General features: G+C 45.1%; 1 protein-coding gene across 2 annotated transcripts in view; it reads right to left on the bottom strand.

The window, feature by feature from the left end:
* The window catches only part of LOC130291357 (cullin-4B-like), an 85,952-nt gene extending 72,616 nt beyond the window's left edge, over window positions 1–13,336 (bottom strand). For both annotated transcript variants that reach the window (XM_056540032.1, XM_056540033.1), the window contains exons 1-2: window positions 12,872–13,336; window positions 12,230–12,613 (exon numbers count right to left, since the gene is read on the bottom strand). In XM_056540032.1, the coding sequence (XP_056396007.1) occupies window positions 12,230–12,613; window positions 12,872–13,103 (616 nt within the window). In that variant the 5' untranslated portion in view covers window positions 13,104–13,336. The remainder of the gene's footprint in view (window positions 1–12,229; window positions 12,614–12,871) is intronic.
* Between the last annotated feature and the right edge of the window lie 4,323 nt (window positions 13,337–17,659).

Here is a 17,659-nt window from a genome sequence, read left to right as displayed (position 1 = left end):
GGCCGTTCATCTGCCCTTGCACTTTTTCTTTTAATAAAGCATATGCGGACCTCGCCGCTCTCCTCCCCTTCGGCACTGAAGGGGACCTCGCTCCGGGCCGGTGTTATAAAGGAAACTGTGTCCCTGTGGAGGAGAATCACATTCTGCTACAGGGACACAGTCTTCTTTATTACAACAGCGATGAGTTAACAGGCAGGGATGCAGCACACGACGCAGGCACCTAACGTCACGGTCCATACCCTGGCTGGAGGAGGAGGAGGACATCCCGCCGCCACAGAGCTGCTTCAGCTGTCCTCCCAACAAGGTGAGAAGGTGGGTGAAAAGGAGGATAGGGGAGAGAGAGCAGTATGGAATGAGGGAGGGGGCTGTAATTGGAGTGTAGAAAATCACAGGGGGGGGGGGGGGTTAGAAGAAGATAAAGCATCAGAGAGGTGTGTGTGTGTGGTTGATGGCAGTGAAGTTTTAATAAATATAGAGTCGGGGAGGAGGGCAGAAAAGTGTGGTGGAGAAGGAGACAAGGGGATCTGGGGGGGACTTAGTGGCTGAAGGAGGATAACCGAGGGTCTCAGAGTGACTAAGGCAGTGGTGTACAAACTGTGGCCCTCCAGATGTTGCAAAACTACAACTCCCAGCATGCCCGGACAGCCAATGGAACGGGCATGCTGGGAATTGTAGTTTTGCAACATCTGGAGGGCCACAGTTTGGACACCACTGGACTAAGGGTTCCAAACAAGGGGAAAGGGGGGATCTGGAGGAGAACTAAGAGGTCTAGGGGGACTAAGCGCTCATCCACACTGCAGACATTCGGCTGGCATAATTTCACTGTGGAAATCCACTAGCAGCAGAGTCCTATTGTTTAAAATGGGATTCTGTTGCTCTGTGTATACTGTGGAATTGCCACAGTGGAATTATGCTGGCGCAATGGAGAAATAGCCGATAATTTATACCGGAATATCGGTATAAATTATCGACTATCGGCCTTCACCTCCACAGATTATCGGTATCGGCCCTAAAAAAAATCGATATCGGTCGATCCCTAGTCAGCAGAGAGTCCTGTGGACAAGAAAAAAAAAAAAAGATTAAAAATAAAGAAAAGAATTTCCTCTGTAGCATACATCTACTAATAAGTACTGGAAGGGCATATTTTTTTTAACAGAAGTAATTTACAAATCTGTTTAACTTTCTATAATTATATATTTTCCACCGGAATACTCTTTTAACCTGTTGGTGATAGAGAGCGTATGGGTACGCCCTCGCATCCCGGTACTTAAGGACTCCCTCCATATTTCCGCTCGCCGGGCAGTGATCGGACCGGGAAGACTGCTGATATCTAGTAGAAGGCATCCCGTGACATCGCCTAGGGGGGATCCTTAGACCCAACCCATAACTGCGATCGCCGTGATTTGCCAGTCAATTCTGACCTGCGAATCACGGCTTTTCCAGGTAATTGGGTCTCCGGTGACCCAATAACCCGGACAATAAGAATGATCCCCCGCCCTGCCCACCGATAGAAGTCCGGGCAGGCCGGGGGGGGGGGGGGTGCTTGAAAATGGCACATGGGCCTCACCCGGCGGCAGGCAGCGGCAGCAGACAGCTCAAAAGCAGCGGCGGCGGAAACTGCGGGCTATAGTGAAGATCCTCTTTGGTGAGTGATCTTCACTGTGGCCTGCTAGAAGTTACAAAACTACAACTGTCTGGGTATGCTGGGAGTTTAGTTTTGCAACATCTGGAGGGCCACAGATAGGAGACCACTGTGCAGTGGTCTCCCAAAACTACTACAACTCTCAGCATGCCCAGACAGTCCAGGCATGCTGGGAGTTGTATTTCTGTAACATCTGGCCCTTCAGATGTTACCGAACTACAACTCCCAGCATGCCTGGAAAGTGTGGCAATGCTTTGAGTTGTAGTTTTGCAACACCTGGAGATCCACAGTTTGGAGACCACTACACAGAGGTTTCCAAACTGTTTTCCTCCAGCTGTTGCATAACTACAACTCCCAGCATGCCCTTAAGCTGTCATTACATGCTGGGAGTTGTAGTTTTGCAGGCACACTGGTTGGGAACACTGAGTTAGAGAGTCAGCAAAACTACAACTCCAAGCCTGAACCGTGCATGCTGGGAGATGTAATTTTGCCACATGTGGAGGTACACTGGTGGGAAGGCACCGAGAGTCTGTTACCTAATCCGGTGTTTCCCCACTAGTGTCCCTCCAGCTGTGGAAAAACTACAACTTCCAGCCTGCACGGTCTCTGGGAGTTGTAGTTTTGCAACAGCTGGAGGTCTTTCCCCCCCCCCCCCTCCCCCATGTGAATGTACAGGGTACATTCACAGGGGCGGGGGTTTACAGCGAATTTCCGGGTGCAAGTTTGAGCTGTGGCAAATTTACCACTGCTGTTCAAACTCCCAGCGGGAAACTCACTGTAAACCTCCGCCCATGTGAATGTAACGTAAAAACACTACACTTACATGAAATAAAGCGTAAAACACTACACATTAAGACCCTAACACCCTAAAGATGCCTTGTACAGCACTTTCCTCAACGGAGCCTCCAGCTGTTGCAAAACAACTCTCAGTATTGCCAGACAACCATTGACTGTCCAGGCATGCTGGGAGTTTTGCAACAGCTGGAGGCACCCTGTTTGGGAAACACTGCCGTAGGGTACTTTTGGTATCGGAGGCAAGTGTCATTTTTTGCACCCGGGTCCGCCCCCATGGAAATCCCCAAATTCTCTCTCCAAAAGCCCAATGGTGCTCCTTCTCTTCTCAGACCTGTAGTGCACCAGCAGAGCACTCTACATCCACGTACGGGGTATTTCCTTACTTGGTAGAAATTCGGCTTAAAATTTTGTGGGCCTTTTTCTCCTATTACCCATATGAAAATGAAACATTCGGGGGAACACCAGCATTTTAGTTAAAAATCTCATTTTTAATTTTTACGGTCCACTGTTCAAAAAAACTGTGAGGTATAAGTACGTACTCTAACCCTTGTTATGTTCCTTGAGGGGACTAGTTTCCAAAATGGTGTCACATGTGGGGGGGGGGGGGGGGGGGGGTTCTGCTGCTCTGGCACAATGGGAGCTTTGTAAACGCACATGGGCCCCTGACTTCAATTCCAGCCAAATTCTCTATCCAAAAGCCCAATGTTGCTCCTTCCCTTCTGAGCCCTCTAGTGAATCAGCAGAGCACTTTTCTACCAAATATGGGGTATTTCCTTACTTGGGAGAAATTGAGTTTTACATTTTGGGGGGCATTTTCTATTACCCCATGTGAAAGTGAAAAATTTGGGGTAACACCAGTATTTTAACTGTCCAACTTTAACATAAAGTTGTCAATCACCTGTGATGTGTTAAGGCTCACTGTACCCCTTGTTACATTCCTTGAGGGGTGTAGTTTCCCAAATAGTGTGCCATGTGGGTTTCCTTTGCTGTTCTGGCACCCTGGGGACTTCCCAAATGCAACATGATAAAATAAAATGCAATATTTGTCCTCCAAAACTCCAAAGTTGCCCCTACCCTCCTGAGCCATGTTGTGCGCTTCCAGAGCACTTTACATGCACATATGAGGTATTGCCATACTCAAGAGAAATTGGGTTACAAATTTGGTGTGTGTGTGGGGGGGGGGGGTTCTCCTTTACCCCATGTAAAAATTAAAATAAATGGGGCTACAAGAACATGCTAGTGTAAAAATGGGAGATTGAGTTTTCTCCTTCACTTTGCTGCTATTCCTGTGAAACACCTATAAGGTTAAGCTTTCTGAATGTCATTTTGAATACTTTCAGGGGGTGCTGTTTTCATAATAGGTCCATTATGGGGGGGGGGGAGATTTCTTACAGAAAGGCCCCTCAAATCCACTTCAAACTGAACTGGGCCCTGAAAATTTCAGATTAAATTTTTCATGAAAATTTGGAAAATTGCTGCTTTACTTTGAAGCCTTCTGATGTCTTCAAAAATTAAAAAACATGTCAAATTTATGATGCCAACTATAGATGAGCGAATTTACAGTAAATTAGATTCGTCACGAACTTCTCGGCTCGGCAGTTGATGACTTATCCTGCATAAATTAGTTCAGCTTTCAGGTGCTCCGGTGGGCTGGAAAAGGTGGATACAGTCCTAGGAAAGAGTCTCCTAGGACTGTATCCACCTTTTCCAGCCCACGGGAGCACCTGAAAGCTGAACTAATTTTTGCAGGATAAGTCAACTGCCGAGCCGAGAAGTTTGTGACGAATCGAATTTACTGTAAATTCGCTCATCTCTAATGCCAACCTAAGACATATTGTATACCTGACTCAATATATAATTTATTTGGTATGACCATTTTCCTTACAAGCAGAGAGTTTCAAAGTTAGAAGAATACAACATTTTCCAATTTTTCATGAAATTTTGGAATTTCTCACCAAAAAAATAATGCAAGTATCGACAAAAATGTACCACTAACAAAATACAATATGTCACGAAAAAAAATAAAAATCTCAGAATCAAATTAATAAGTAAAAGCATTTCAGTTATTAATGCTTAAAGTGACAGGTCAGATTTGCAAAAAAAATGCTCCTGTCCTTAGGGTCAAAATGGGCTCTGTCCCCAAGCGGTTAAATCTTTGCGATAGGTTTTTGTAGCCTTCCCCTAAACCATGATGTCAAACAGTCTTTGTTTTAAGGTCATTTGAGAGTTGATTTGAGGCCTCCCATGTTGCCACCCACAGAGGAGAGTCAAAGAACAACAACTTGCAATCGGCCACCTTAAATCCCTTTTCTCATCATTGGATGCACCGGTCTATGAAGTTCAAGGCTTTATAAAGACACCAAACCAGTTGTGTTCCAATTAATCAGCAAAACCAAAATTGCCCAAGGTAGGAAAGGGGTATATAACAACTGAATACACCACGTCACCTAGGTGACCGGGTAAAAAATAAATAAATAAAACCCTATATTAGAAAAATTCCCTCCTTTTTATTATGTGTTATTAAAACTTCCCAAAACAATAATGGAATCTCTTATATGGAATTGAAGGTTTTTGGATAACAGTATCCGCAGTACGCTGTGGGAACTAGGCTGCTTATTGAAATACATTTTAATAAGCAGCCTAGTGCAGGAGGTGTTCGTGCCTCCCCGCCTCTTGCATAGAGCTGTATGGGGAGGGGGTGTACCGTCGACCTCAGTAAGGTCGACGCTACGCACATTAGCTGGCGCATTGCGTTGCAATGCCGGGGCCCTGATCGGGAGATCGTGGGGGGGTCCCAGCTGTCGGACCCCCCCGGGATCAAACACTTTTCTGTCAATTCTGTTATTATAGATAAATGTAAAAATCTAACTTTTATAAAAATATTTGAAAAAGGCTACAATCTTAGGCTGGGTTCACACCACGTTTTTCAAATACGGTAACCGTATACGGTTTTCCGCAAAAAAACGTATACGACCGTATCCGAAACCGTATGCATAGAGAATGCATTGTAAACCGTATTCCAAATGTTGTGTATGGTTGCATCCGTTTTGCCTCGGATACGGTTTTGCCGATTTTTCAACCGTAGGCAAAAACGCTGTCGACCACGTTTTTGCCTCCGGTTGGAAAACCGTATGCGGTTCTTTTAACATTGTTGTCTATGAGAACCGTACACAGAATTTCAGAATACGGTTGCACACGGTTTTTCTGATCCGTTTTTGGAGTTGACACATGCGCAGAAGGAATTTCAATAGAACAGTAGTAACTTTATTAAGTTGCTGGAAAACTAATTCCAACGAAAATAGCAAAAACTTTGGCAAAGACTGATGCAAACGGATAGAACCGTACGGGGAAAAACCGTATACGTTTTAATTTGGAGTCATACGGTTGTATAAGGTTGCATACGGTTTTTGCCATACGTTTTTTTAGCGGAAAACGGTAACCGTATTTGAAAAACGTGGTGTGAACCCAGCCTTAGCAGGGCCCTTGCTACAGATTCAATGTGATATGTTTTATTGTGATACCATATACTTAAGTATAATCACTAATAGTATCAAAAATGCAGTGCAAATGTGATTTAGACAGTACTGTAGCCTTGCTGGATTATGTCCAAATATAACTGATACTACAACCGTATCATAGGTTGCATAAAGTTGATGCAAATGATATCTCAGGGATGTGGAAATCATATTGCCCGAAGCCCGGGACATGCAGTTCCGTGCAGGTGAATTTTTCATAGCTTTATCCCGGCCAGATCGACTCACACCCCCCCCCCCCCCCTTTTTTATTTTTTATTTTTTCTTTAAATAATGCAGGTGTGAGGCGCAGGAGCAGACACAGACTGGCATGGGACGCAAGTCTGCACCTCCTGACTCGAGCCCGCTCCATACTCTGCATGAGTGAATGACCTGTAGAGAACTGGGACCAAAGTAACAAAGGCCACCATCAGTAATACACTACACCGCCAGGGACTCAAATCATGCAGTGCAAGAAAGGTTGCCTTGCTTAAGCCAGTACATGTCTGGGCCCATCTGAAGTTTGCTAGAGAGCATTTGGATTATACAGAAGAGTATTGGGAGAATGTCATAAGGTCAGATGAAGCCAAAGTAGAAATTTTTGGTAAAAACTCAACTCGTCGGGTTTGGAGGAGAAAGAATGCAGAGTTGCATCCAAAGAACACCATACCTACTGTGCATGGGGGTGGAAACATCATACTTTGGGGCACCTGAAAGCTGAACTCATTTATGCAGGATAAGTCATCAACTGTCGAGCCGAGAAGTTCGTGACGAATCGAATTTACTGTAAGTTCGCTCATCTCTAGTCAAAATGATAACAGTGATACCAAATTTATAATCTTTGCTATCCTCACAAAAATAAAAAATAAAGTGTATTATATATTTATTATTATATATATTACACACCCCCACCCCCGGTATATACACCGTATATTATGCAAGCATTTTTATCCATAATGGGAAAAACAAGTCCAAAAAAAAATAATTATATATATCTCTGCAGTTTTTTGCGTTCATTAATATGCTTTGGTTAACTTTTCAATGTGAGAACACACTTGCGCACAACAACACTAGGTCACTATGAGGTAACAGTGAAATGTTAGAGGGGCATGACATTTTTCAACTGAGCAAATCCCCACAGCAAGCCTCTCCTTGGCCCGGACAGTTCCTGACATTGGCAGATGGCATCAAGGAGCACTGTGTCCCCTCCAGGGTGCAGCTTAGGCTAAGTTTACACTCCTGCTGTGCATCTGTGAAGGGAGTAGAGATGAGCAAAGTTACAGTGATTCGATTTGTCACGTCGGATAAAGTCAGCAACTGCTGAGCCGAGAAGTTCGTCACGAATCGAATCACTAAGTTCGCTCATCTCTAAAAAAGGAAGCTCCTTCGCTCTGTTGGTTGGAAGGATGGGTGTCGCTCAACTCCCATAAAATATTGGATACTGCACGGACCCTCAAGAGCCAAACGCACCCTCAACAGGTGAGAGCACAACATCAGTGTCAACTTCTCCTGATAAGAATAAGTAGTGGAATGCTTGCTGTTCTTTACATAAGAAAGTAATTTGCTACTCTGTATAACTTTCTGCAGGTCAGTACAATTACGGTGATGCCCATCTTATATACTGTTATGGTCTTTTAGTTTCATTGCTTTGCATAGCTATATTCTGACCCATCTAACTTTATTATACAACCTACATTTTCTTGAACTTATTTTCTTGAGCTATAGTTTTTATTGGTACCATTTTGGGTGGGTTTATGGATGTGAAGTATCCAAAATACAGGATTTCAGGCAGTTTCTTTTTTTGATTGTGTTCATTAGTGCAGACAATTCTGCGTTGTTTTTAGGAAATATTACCTACATCGCTGTAGTGTTTTTTCTCCTCTTCATTAGATCTGATCTGTGACCCTGCTATTGCCAAACATCACACACTTTCCCAGAGTCCCCCTTGCTTGCATACACAGTAATTATGGTGCGTTCAGACGAGTGGATCCACAGTTTCGCCGACGATGGACCCTACAGTGCTGCCTCAGATGTGCCTGCGCAGAGCAGCAATACTCCGCTACGAGCAGACACACTGCTGCGATATGTTTCGCTGTGTGCATGCGCGGTGTACTTGCACACGTCGTGGCCGCTCCCCCTGCTCCCGGAGCGAGGCTGAGAGCAGCCACGATGTGCGAGTATACTGTGAATGCACGCAGCGAACCGCACATCGGAGTGTCTCTGATCGTAGCAGCGGATTGCTGCTCCAAGCAGGCACATCTGAGGCACCCTGTAGGTGTACTTCGGCAGCAGATCCGCAGATCAGGGTATTTTCACACTTAAATTCAGCAAGAGATTTCCTTGCTAAATTTCTTCAGTGGATTAGCTTTGTTCAACTTATGTCCATGGCAGTCTGCAGCAGACATAAGCATCTTCCCATCAGTAAACAGAACTTCTGTGGTGAATTCAACCAGAACGAACATGTTCCAACTTTCACTGAATCCAATTTCTCATCTTAGTTACGCTACGGAACTTCCAACGTGTGAACAGAGCAGCAGAATTCCCCCTGAGATCAATGGGAGACTGCCGCAAGCGGAATCTCCATAGTGTAAATGGGGCCTAACCAACAATATGCAGTTGAACTGAGCATGGTTGGCAATATCAGTAGATGCCCTAAGTGGTAGCCAAGGGAAACTGTATTAGAAAGACATGGGACATTAGTCAGTATTTAGCTTTCATTTTCTGAAATTCTTGTACATATAATATACCGTATATGTTTTACTTCAGATAAATCAGTTTACAACCATTTATCTTTGGGGTAAAACCACTTTAGTTGTAGGGTACAATACAAAACGTATGTACCTTCTCTATCACACCCTGACAAAATTGCATGTCAAGTGTCAGGAAGGGGTTAAAGAGTCCCATTCCTGACTTGTCTGTTTTAGTTAATATTAGTATTCCCCATAATATACCTTTGAGTTGTGCATTTTACACTAAACAGGCATAAATATATTGCGGTACACTCAGATACATAGTTACAAAATATTACATGTAACTAAATGGTACCGAGAAGTAAAAAAATGTTACAGTTCTCAGAATACAGCAACACCAAAACATTTTTTTTAACAGTCTTTATTGTGCAAAATTTAGTAAAACAAAAATTGTACTTTACTGTAATTGTACTGACCCACAAAATAAACATTATGTTATTTATTACACACTTTCAATGCCAAAAAACAAAAATCACATGCACACACTAAAAACACTCATTCCACTACATAAAAAAAAAACAAAAAATAGCACAGCGCGCCCCCTGCACTACAGGAGCAGTCACAGATACTCAATGAGGATTGGCAGGTTGCTACCTATGCTCACCACTTTGAGCAGTAACAAATAATAGGTACAGTGCTCAGTTTTTCTGCCCCAAGACTGATATCACCTTTTGAAATGTCACTGACTGTCAAAGTGATTGGAATCTTTTAAAGGAGCCCTCCACTTGTGTCAGACATGGATTTACTGAACAACATACCAAACGTAAAGCATAAAAGCCACCACAGATCAGACTTATCAGTGCGGCTCACAGTAAGGGCCCATGCACACTACAGAATTTACCACTGGAGAAATGCAGAACAGAGATTTCTTTGCAGCAGCCTCCCATTGTCCTCAATGGGAACAGTGCATGTCCCCATAGTTAAGGTGTTGAGCCCACATTTAGCAATTTGTAAGACAAAGAATGGTGTGGTTTACCTACCACAACCAATCACAGTTCAGCTTTAAAGGGGTTCTCCACCATAAGGTGATTTTAGTACTTACCTGGCAGACAGTAATGGACATGCTTAGGAAGGACCTTGTCTTGGGGCTAAATGGCTATGTTGTGAGATTACCATAACACTGTGGCTAGCTTCTTGTGAATTGGTATTTCTTGTTTGACTTTTCTTCAATTTATGACTACAAATCCCACAATTCCATTTTCTCCCTCCCACACATCAGCCACCCCACCCATAGAAACAAATGAGCTGCATCCATCAAAAGACCGGTGGTTTTCAATCAGGGTGCCTACAGCAGATTGATCTCTCTCCCACCAAGCGATCGCTCCACCCATTGAAGCAGACAGGCTGACTAATAGTATACAAAATGACTGTTGCCTCACTAAAAATTAATATTGGGGTGAAAAATCACATAAGAATTGTGAGAAAACCGTCTCACACACACACACACGTTCAGATACTATTAATGAACTACACTAACTTTACAGCCCCTGTAGCATAGTCAAGTAAAAAAAAAAAATCCTGGAACACCCCTTTTAGAGATGAGCGAACTTCCAGTAATTCGATTCGTCACAAACTTCTCGGCTCGGCAGTTGATGACTTTTCCTGCATAAATGAGTTCAGCTTTCAGGTGCTCCGGTGGGCTGGAAAAGGTGGAGACAGTCCTAGGATAGAGTCTCCAGCCCACCGGAGCACCTGAGAGCTGAACTCATTTATGCAATCTAAAGTCAGCAAACGCCGAGAATTTCGTGACAAACTGAATTACTGGAAGTTCGCTCATCTCTAACTCCTTTAATATCTTAAACTCTGGAAAAGTTAACAATGAGCTGTGAGCAAACCACACCAGTCAGATTAATACGTCTGGGTCATAGTATTTAAAAGGAGTTCTCTACCCAAGCATTACTTGTTAGACCAGCGGTTCCCATACTGTGGCCCTCCAGATGTTGGAAAACTACAATTCCCAGCATGCCTGGACAGCCAACAGCTGTCCAGGCATGCAGGGAGTTGTAGTTTTCCAACATCTGGAGGGCCACAGTTTGGGGACCACTGTGTTAGAAGAAGAGGCCCCTGTTGGGACAACCTCAGCTGTAAGCTGTTGGAACCTAGAAGTTCTTTGCAGCTCTACCACAGGGGAAATTGAAGATAAGTATCATGAGTAGAAAAAAAAAAAAAACTCTGAAGGATAGGGGGATAGAGGGGTCCGAGCGCTAGGGCCCCCCCGAGATCTGTTTAGAGCCACGTCCCCTCCATATAGCTCTATGGAAGAGCCGTTGGGCAATCTTGGGCTCTCCCATAGAACTATATAGAGGGGGCGTGGCAGCCCCCGCTTTGGGTCGTGATATGCCGCTGTATAGGAGAGCCAGGGCTCTAAACAGGAGATCACGGGGGGCCACAACACTCGGACCCCCGCAATCAGAAACGTATCCCCTATCCTTTGGATAGGGGATAAGTTTTCATTTCATGATACTTATCCTTTAAGCATGACACAGTTCTGATTTATAACAATGGGTTATCTGTTTAATGCAGAACAGGTCCTCCAGACACACAGTCTTTGTAACCACTTTCTGGGCTGACCAAGAGATTTAGACCATGAACAGAGACTGTTTCCCATGTGGAGAACCCCTTCAGAGTATATTCACAGGATCAACTTCACTGAGTATAGCACAACACCACTTCAAATGATGTCAGGTGCCCTTTATCTCCTTCCTAGGAAAAGACCAAGTAGTCAGTACAGAAGGGGGAAAAAAAGCTAGCCACCAATACTGTGGGGCCTAAAGGGGTACTTAACTTACATGTGTCAGATCGCAGGGGGTACAACTGCTGATCATTTGCCCACGTTCCGGCTCTCCGTGAAGGGAGCTGTGTTGGCCACCGCATGGAGCACATCTCTATGGGAAAGCCGGATATACAAGTGATGTATCTCCAGGTCTCCCATAGAGATGCATGGAGGGGGAATATACCTTTAAAAAGGAAATCTGTCATCAGTGTCACCCACACTACCATGTTGGTACAGGCAGGTAATGTGGATGACATAATACTTACCTACCCCTGAGGAAGCTGTGAACAGTCTGGTTTTGCCCATAGCAGCCAATCACAGCTCTGCTTTCATTTTACCAGAGTATGTTAAGAAATTGAACCTAAGCTCTAATTGGTTGCTATAGGGAAAACCAGTCAGTTTATCGTTATTGCCGCTAATAGACTCACTGAGCATCTACAAGCATTACACCAAGAAAGTGACTTCCAGTCCACACAACAAGTACTGGTGACAGAGCTGTGGGGACCAGGAGTGGCATCACAACATGGAGAAAGCAAGCTCCAGTAAACACAGAGCACGGTGTGAATCGGCTGGTCAGCAGCAGGACAGTCATCTCGCTCACTACACTTATGCCCATAGGGTCACATAGGGTGCACGTTCTGTCCAGATGTCACCTTAAATCTGTCTCCCTAGACAATATATAGTTATACGATCACACGGTGCCAATCTAGCAGCAGGCACATACCCAGCGGGGCAGACAACCAATGCCGCACTTTACCTTTAAAGTTCTTGATGACTAACTTCTTGGCAGAGCCCGGCTTGTTGTTGGCGAAGCTGGAGACAGGAGAGGCTTTGGTGAGCCCGTTGGCGTGATGCCCTGCGCCCACCGGAGAGATGAGCAGGTTCTTACTCCGCAGGGGCTGGGGGGTAGACGAGGAGGAGGAGGAGGGGGACTCCTCAGCCATCTTCACATCGAGTCCTAGAAAGTCCAGAGTGTCCTCAAACCTCAGCTTCTTCTGGATGTGGTTGGAGTTCTTGGGCGGGGAGATGGGGTCGAAGTCGTCCCTGTCAGCCCCGCTACTGCTGCTGTTGGTGAGCTTTCTCTTCTTGCTGTTTCCCTCTGCCTTGACCTCCTGAGCTGGAGGGTTGGGGGACGATAAACCTGCGGGGAACATGAACACACCGGACATGGAGGAGCTGAGAGGAGGCTATGGCACACGCGTGGGCACCGGCTCCGGCCTGCCTCCGGTTACTCCACTTTCTGCTTGTTTATTGTCAGAAAAGGCACCAAAGATGGCCTCACTTCCTCTCTCAAGGCATCTCGGGTAGAGCGGCCTAAAGAGACTACCGGCGCCCCCTCCTCCCCGCCCCCCACAACTACTGCCGGTGAATTAACCCCTGTCCGCTCCCTCTCACCTACCGGAAGGGCTGGCGGCGAGGTCTTTCATAATGCCCGACCGTGCGGGCCTCATCCGTCGCCTTTCCCTCGCCGAGCTGCCGATCTGATTGGTCCCGGCGGGGAGCTTTGGAGACCTGGGAGGGAGAGAACAGGGACACTGGCGAACGGGGTGGGGGCGGAGCCTCTGCTGAAGGTATGACGTCACTGCGCTGACTGAAGCTCTGATTGGTGGGAGCATGTGACGTGAGGTCATCCGCGTGCTGGACACCTTCTGCCGTCACCCGGCAAGTGCACACTGCCTGCGGTATTCCTCGGAAGACGGAGAGTGCGTCACGTCGTCTATCGGATGTATGAGAAATATCACGTGACTCACTCAGGATATGTCAGGAAGAAATAACGAGGCTGAACTTGGTTTCTTATTCACTGAAGTTGGTTTCTTATTCGCGCATTGTCTTATAGATGACTATGACCAATAAACCATTTCTCCTCTTATTTCTCTGCAGTAAATCTGTTTTTTATACATAGATGTTGAATATTATTTGGGAACAATCAGGTTCAGAAGAAAAAATCTACATTGTTTGTATTTTTCCTGAAATAAACAATAGTAAAAAAAATGGATGAAAAAATATGCATTTTGAATAAGTAACTGATGATTTCAAGGGGTTAAACGCCATTGGGCCACTGAATTAAGGATGGAAATATAAAGAGTAAGGGCCCCTCCATAATACCCAACTGTATCCAGCCTGGCCCAAACAGCAGATTGGCATTAAAACAGGTGCCAACCTTGCCAACTATATAAATTTTTTGCATTTTGAATAAGTAACTGATGATTTTAAGGGGTTAAATGCAGTTAAGCCACTGACCTAAGGGATATAAAATAAAGAGTAAGGGCCCCTCCATAATACCCAACTGTATCCAGCACTGGTGCCACCTCGCGATCGCCCTGATTCGTCGGCCGGCCGACCAAACAGGGCGCCTGCTGCGGGTGTCACTCCCGCAACCCGCTCCGCCCCTCTTCCGGAGGACGTGAGCGGGTGCGGGAAGAAGACCCCGGGTGCTGGGGACCCCGATCCCCGGCGTCCCTGTTGGGATCGGGGCCCCAGGAGCTGCGGCGGCGGTGGAACTGACCTGCGCGGCGTGGAGCAGCAGCAGCAGTAGGAGGTGAGTGACAGCCTCCTGCTGTTGCTTAGCAACAGCTCCCAGCATGCAAAAAGGGCATGCTGGGAGCTGTAGTTATGCAACAGCAGGAGGCAGACCACCACAACTCCCAGCATTCCCTTATGGGCATGCTGGGACTTATAGTTTTGCAACAGCTGGAGGCACATTTTTTCTATGGAAAAGTGTACCTTCAGCTGTTGTATAACTACAACTCCCAGCTTGCACAATCAGCTAAAGTGCATGCTGGGAGTTGTAGTGGTGCATCTGCTGGTTGCATAACTACAACTCCCAGCATGCCCGTTGGCTGTCGGTGACTGTTGAGAGTTGTAGTTTTGCAACAGCTGAAGGCACACTGAGTTAAGTAGCAAACCAGTGTGTCTCCAGCTGTTGCATAACTAAAATCCCCAGCATCCCCAGCCAAAGTAGTATGCCTCCAGCTGTTGCATAACTACAAGACCCAGCATGCCCTTCCGCTGTCCGTACATGCTGGGGGTTGTAGCTTTTGCAACAGCTGAAGGCACACTGGTTGCAAAACACTGAGTTTGTTACCAAACTCGGTGTTTCACAACCAGTGTGCCTCCAGCTGTTGCAAAACTACAACTCCCAGCATGCACTGATAGACCGTACATGCTGGGAGTTGTAGTTTTGCAACAGCTGGATGTCCCCCCCCCCCCCCCCCAATGTGAATGTACAGGGTACACTCACATGGGCGGAGGATTACAGTAAGTATCCGGCCGCAAGTTTGAGCTGCGGCAAATTTTCTGCCGCAGCTCAAACTGCCAGTGAGAAACTACTGTGAACCCCCGCCCGTGCGACTGTACCCTAAAAACACTACACTAACACAAAATAAAAAGTAAAAAACACTACACTACACATACCCCTACACAGCCCCCTCCCCAATAAAAATGAAAAACGTCTGGTACGCCACTGTTTACAAAACGGAGCCTCCAGCGGTTGCAAAACTACAACTTCCAGCATGCACTGATAGACCGTACATGCTGGGAGTTGTAGTTTTGCAACAGCTGGATGTCCCCCCCCCCCCCCCAATGTGAACGTACAGGGTACACTCACATGGGCGGAGGATTACAGTAAGTATCCGGCTGCAAGTTTGAGCTGCGGCAAATTTTCTGCCGCAGCTCAAAACTGCCAACGAGAAACTACTGTGAACCCCCACCCGTGTGACTGTACCCTAAAAACACTACACTACACTAACACACAATAAAATAAAAAGTAAAAAACACTACATATACACATACCCCTACACAGCCCCCCTCCCCTCCCCAATAAAAATGAAAAATGTCTGGTACACCACTGTTTCCAAAACGGAGCCTCCAGCTGTTGCAAAACAACTACTCCCAGTATTGCCAGAAAGCCACTGACTGTCTAGGCATGCTGGGAGTTTTACAACAGCTGGAGGCACCCTGTTTGGGAATCACTGGCGTAGAATACCCCTATGTCCCCCCCTATGCAAGTCCCTAATTTAGGCCTCAAATGCGCATGGCGCTCTCACTTTGGAGCCCTATCGTATTTCAAGGCAACAGTTTAGGGTCACATATGGGGTATCACCGTACTCGGGAGAAATTGTGTTACAAATTTTGGGGGGTATTTTCTGCAATTACCCTTTTTAAAATTGTAAAAATTTTGGGAGAACAAGCATTTTAGGTAAAAAAAATTTTTTTTTTTTTACATATGCAAAAGTCATGAAACACCTGTAGGTATTAAGGCTCACATTACCCCTTGTTACGTTCCCCGAGGGGTCTAGTTTCCAAAATAGTATGCCATGTGTTTTTTTTTTTTGCTGTTCTGGCACCATAGGGGCTTCCTAAATGCGGCATGCCCCCAGAGCAAAATTTGCTTTCAAAAAGCCAAATGTGACTCCTTCTCTTCTGAGACCTGTAGTGTGCCAGCAGAGCACTTTTCACCCCCATATGGGGTGTTTTCTGAATCAGGAGAAATTGGGCTTCAAATTTGGGGGGGGGGTATTTTCTGCTATTACCCTTTTTTAAAATGTAAAAATTTTGGGAAACCAAGCATTTTAGGTAAAAAAAAAAATGTTTTTTTTACATATGCAAAAGTCGTGAATCACCTGTAGGGTATTAAGGTTCATGTTACCCCTTGTTACATTCCCCGAGGGGTCTAGTTTCTAAAATGGTATGCAATGTGTTTTTTTTTTGCTGTTCTGGCACCATAGGGGCTTCCTAAATGTGGCATGCCCCCAGAGCAAAATTTGCTTTCAAAAAGCCAAATGTGACTCCTTCTCTTCTGAGACCTGTAGTGCGCCAGCATAGCAATTTTCACCCCCATATGGGGTGTTTTCTTTATTGGGAGAAATTGGGCTTCAAATTTTCGGGGGTATTTTCTGCTATTACCCTTTTTAAAAATGTAAAATTTTTGGGAAACCAAGCATTTTATTTATTTGTATTTTTTTACATATGCAAAAGTCGTGAATCACCTGTGGGGTATTAAGGTTCACTTTACCCCTTGTTACGTTCCCTGAGGGGTCTAGTTTCCAAAATGGTATGCCATGTGTTTTTTTTTTTTGCTGTCCTGGCACCATAGGGGCTTCCTAAAGGTGACATGCCCCCCAAAAACCATTTGTCGCTCCTTCCCTTCTGAGCCCTCTACTGCGCCCGCCGAATACTTTACATAGACATATGAGGTATGTGCTTACTCAAGAGAAATTGGGTTTCAAATACAAGTAAAAATTTTCTCCTTTTTACCCCTTGCAAAAATTCAAAAATTGGGTCTACAAGAACATGCGAGTGTAAAAAATGAAGATTTTGAATTTTCTCCTTCACTTTGCTGCTATTCCTGTGAAACACCTAAAGGGTTAATACACTTACTGAATGTCATTTTGAATACTTTGGGGGGTTTAGTTTTTATAATGGGGTCTTTTATGGGGTATTTCTAATATGAAGACCCTTCAAATCCACTTCAAAACTGAACTGGTCCCTGAAAAATAGTGAGTTTGAAAATTTTGTGAAAAATTTCAGAAGTGCTGCTGAACTTTGAAGCCCTCTGGTGTCTTCCAAAAGTAAAAACTCATCAATTTTATGATGCAAACATAAAGTAGACATATTGTATATGTGAACCCCTTTCTTGGGATTTTTCACCAAGAAAGGATGGAAGTTACCATAAAATTTTACCACTAAGTTAAAGTAGAATATGTCACGAAAAAACTATCTCGGAATCAGATTGATAACTAAAAGCATTCCAGAGTTATTAATGTTTAAAGTGACAGTGGTCAGATGTGCAAAAAAACGCTCTGGTCCTTAAGGTGTAAAATGGCCTGGTCCTTAAGGGGTTAAGTGCGACTTTCACACTTGATAAATTCCCAACCACAGCAAAGTGAAAACTGAAAATTGCTTAGGTAGGGCTGAGTGGTACTTTATGCTTACCCACGAAGGTCGCACAAGAAATTGCTTAGGCACACGTGCGACTTTTGGCAAGCAGAAAAGACAAACCTTCAAAATCCCTTGATAAATGTCCCTCATGGAGATCCTGACATGGAGATTATATTCCTTTCCAAAGGAGCAACCAAGGTCGCTTTTGGAGGTGACAACAAGCCATATTATGTAACGATACAAGATGGCTTCAGGGGCAATACCACAGCCGCTGGCAATACCACAGCCGCTGGCAATACCACAGCCG

The sequence above is a fragment of the Hyla sarda genome, chromosome 9 (genome assembly GCF_029499605.1).
Source record: "Hyla sarda isolate aHylSar1 chromosome 9, aHylSar1.hap1, whole genome shotgun sequence".
NCBI lineage: Eukaryota > Metazoa > Chordata > Amphibia > Anura > Hylidae > Hyla > Hyla sarda.
Note: the sequence above shows the minus strand (reverse complement) of the source record. Positions and strands in the feature narration are given on the sequence as shown.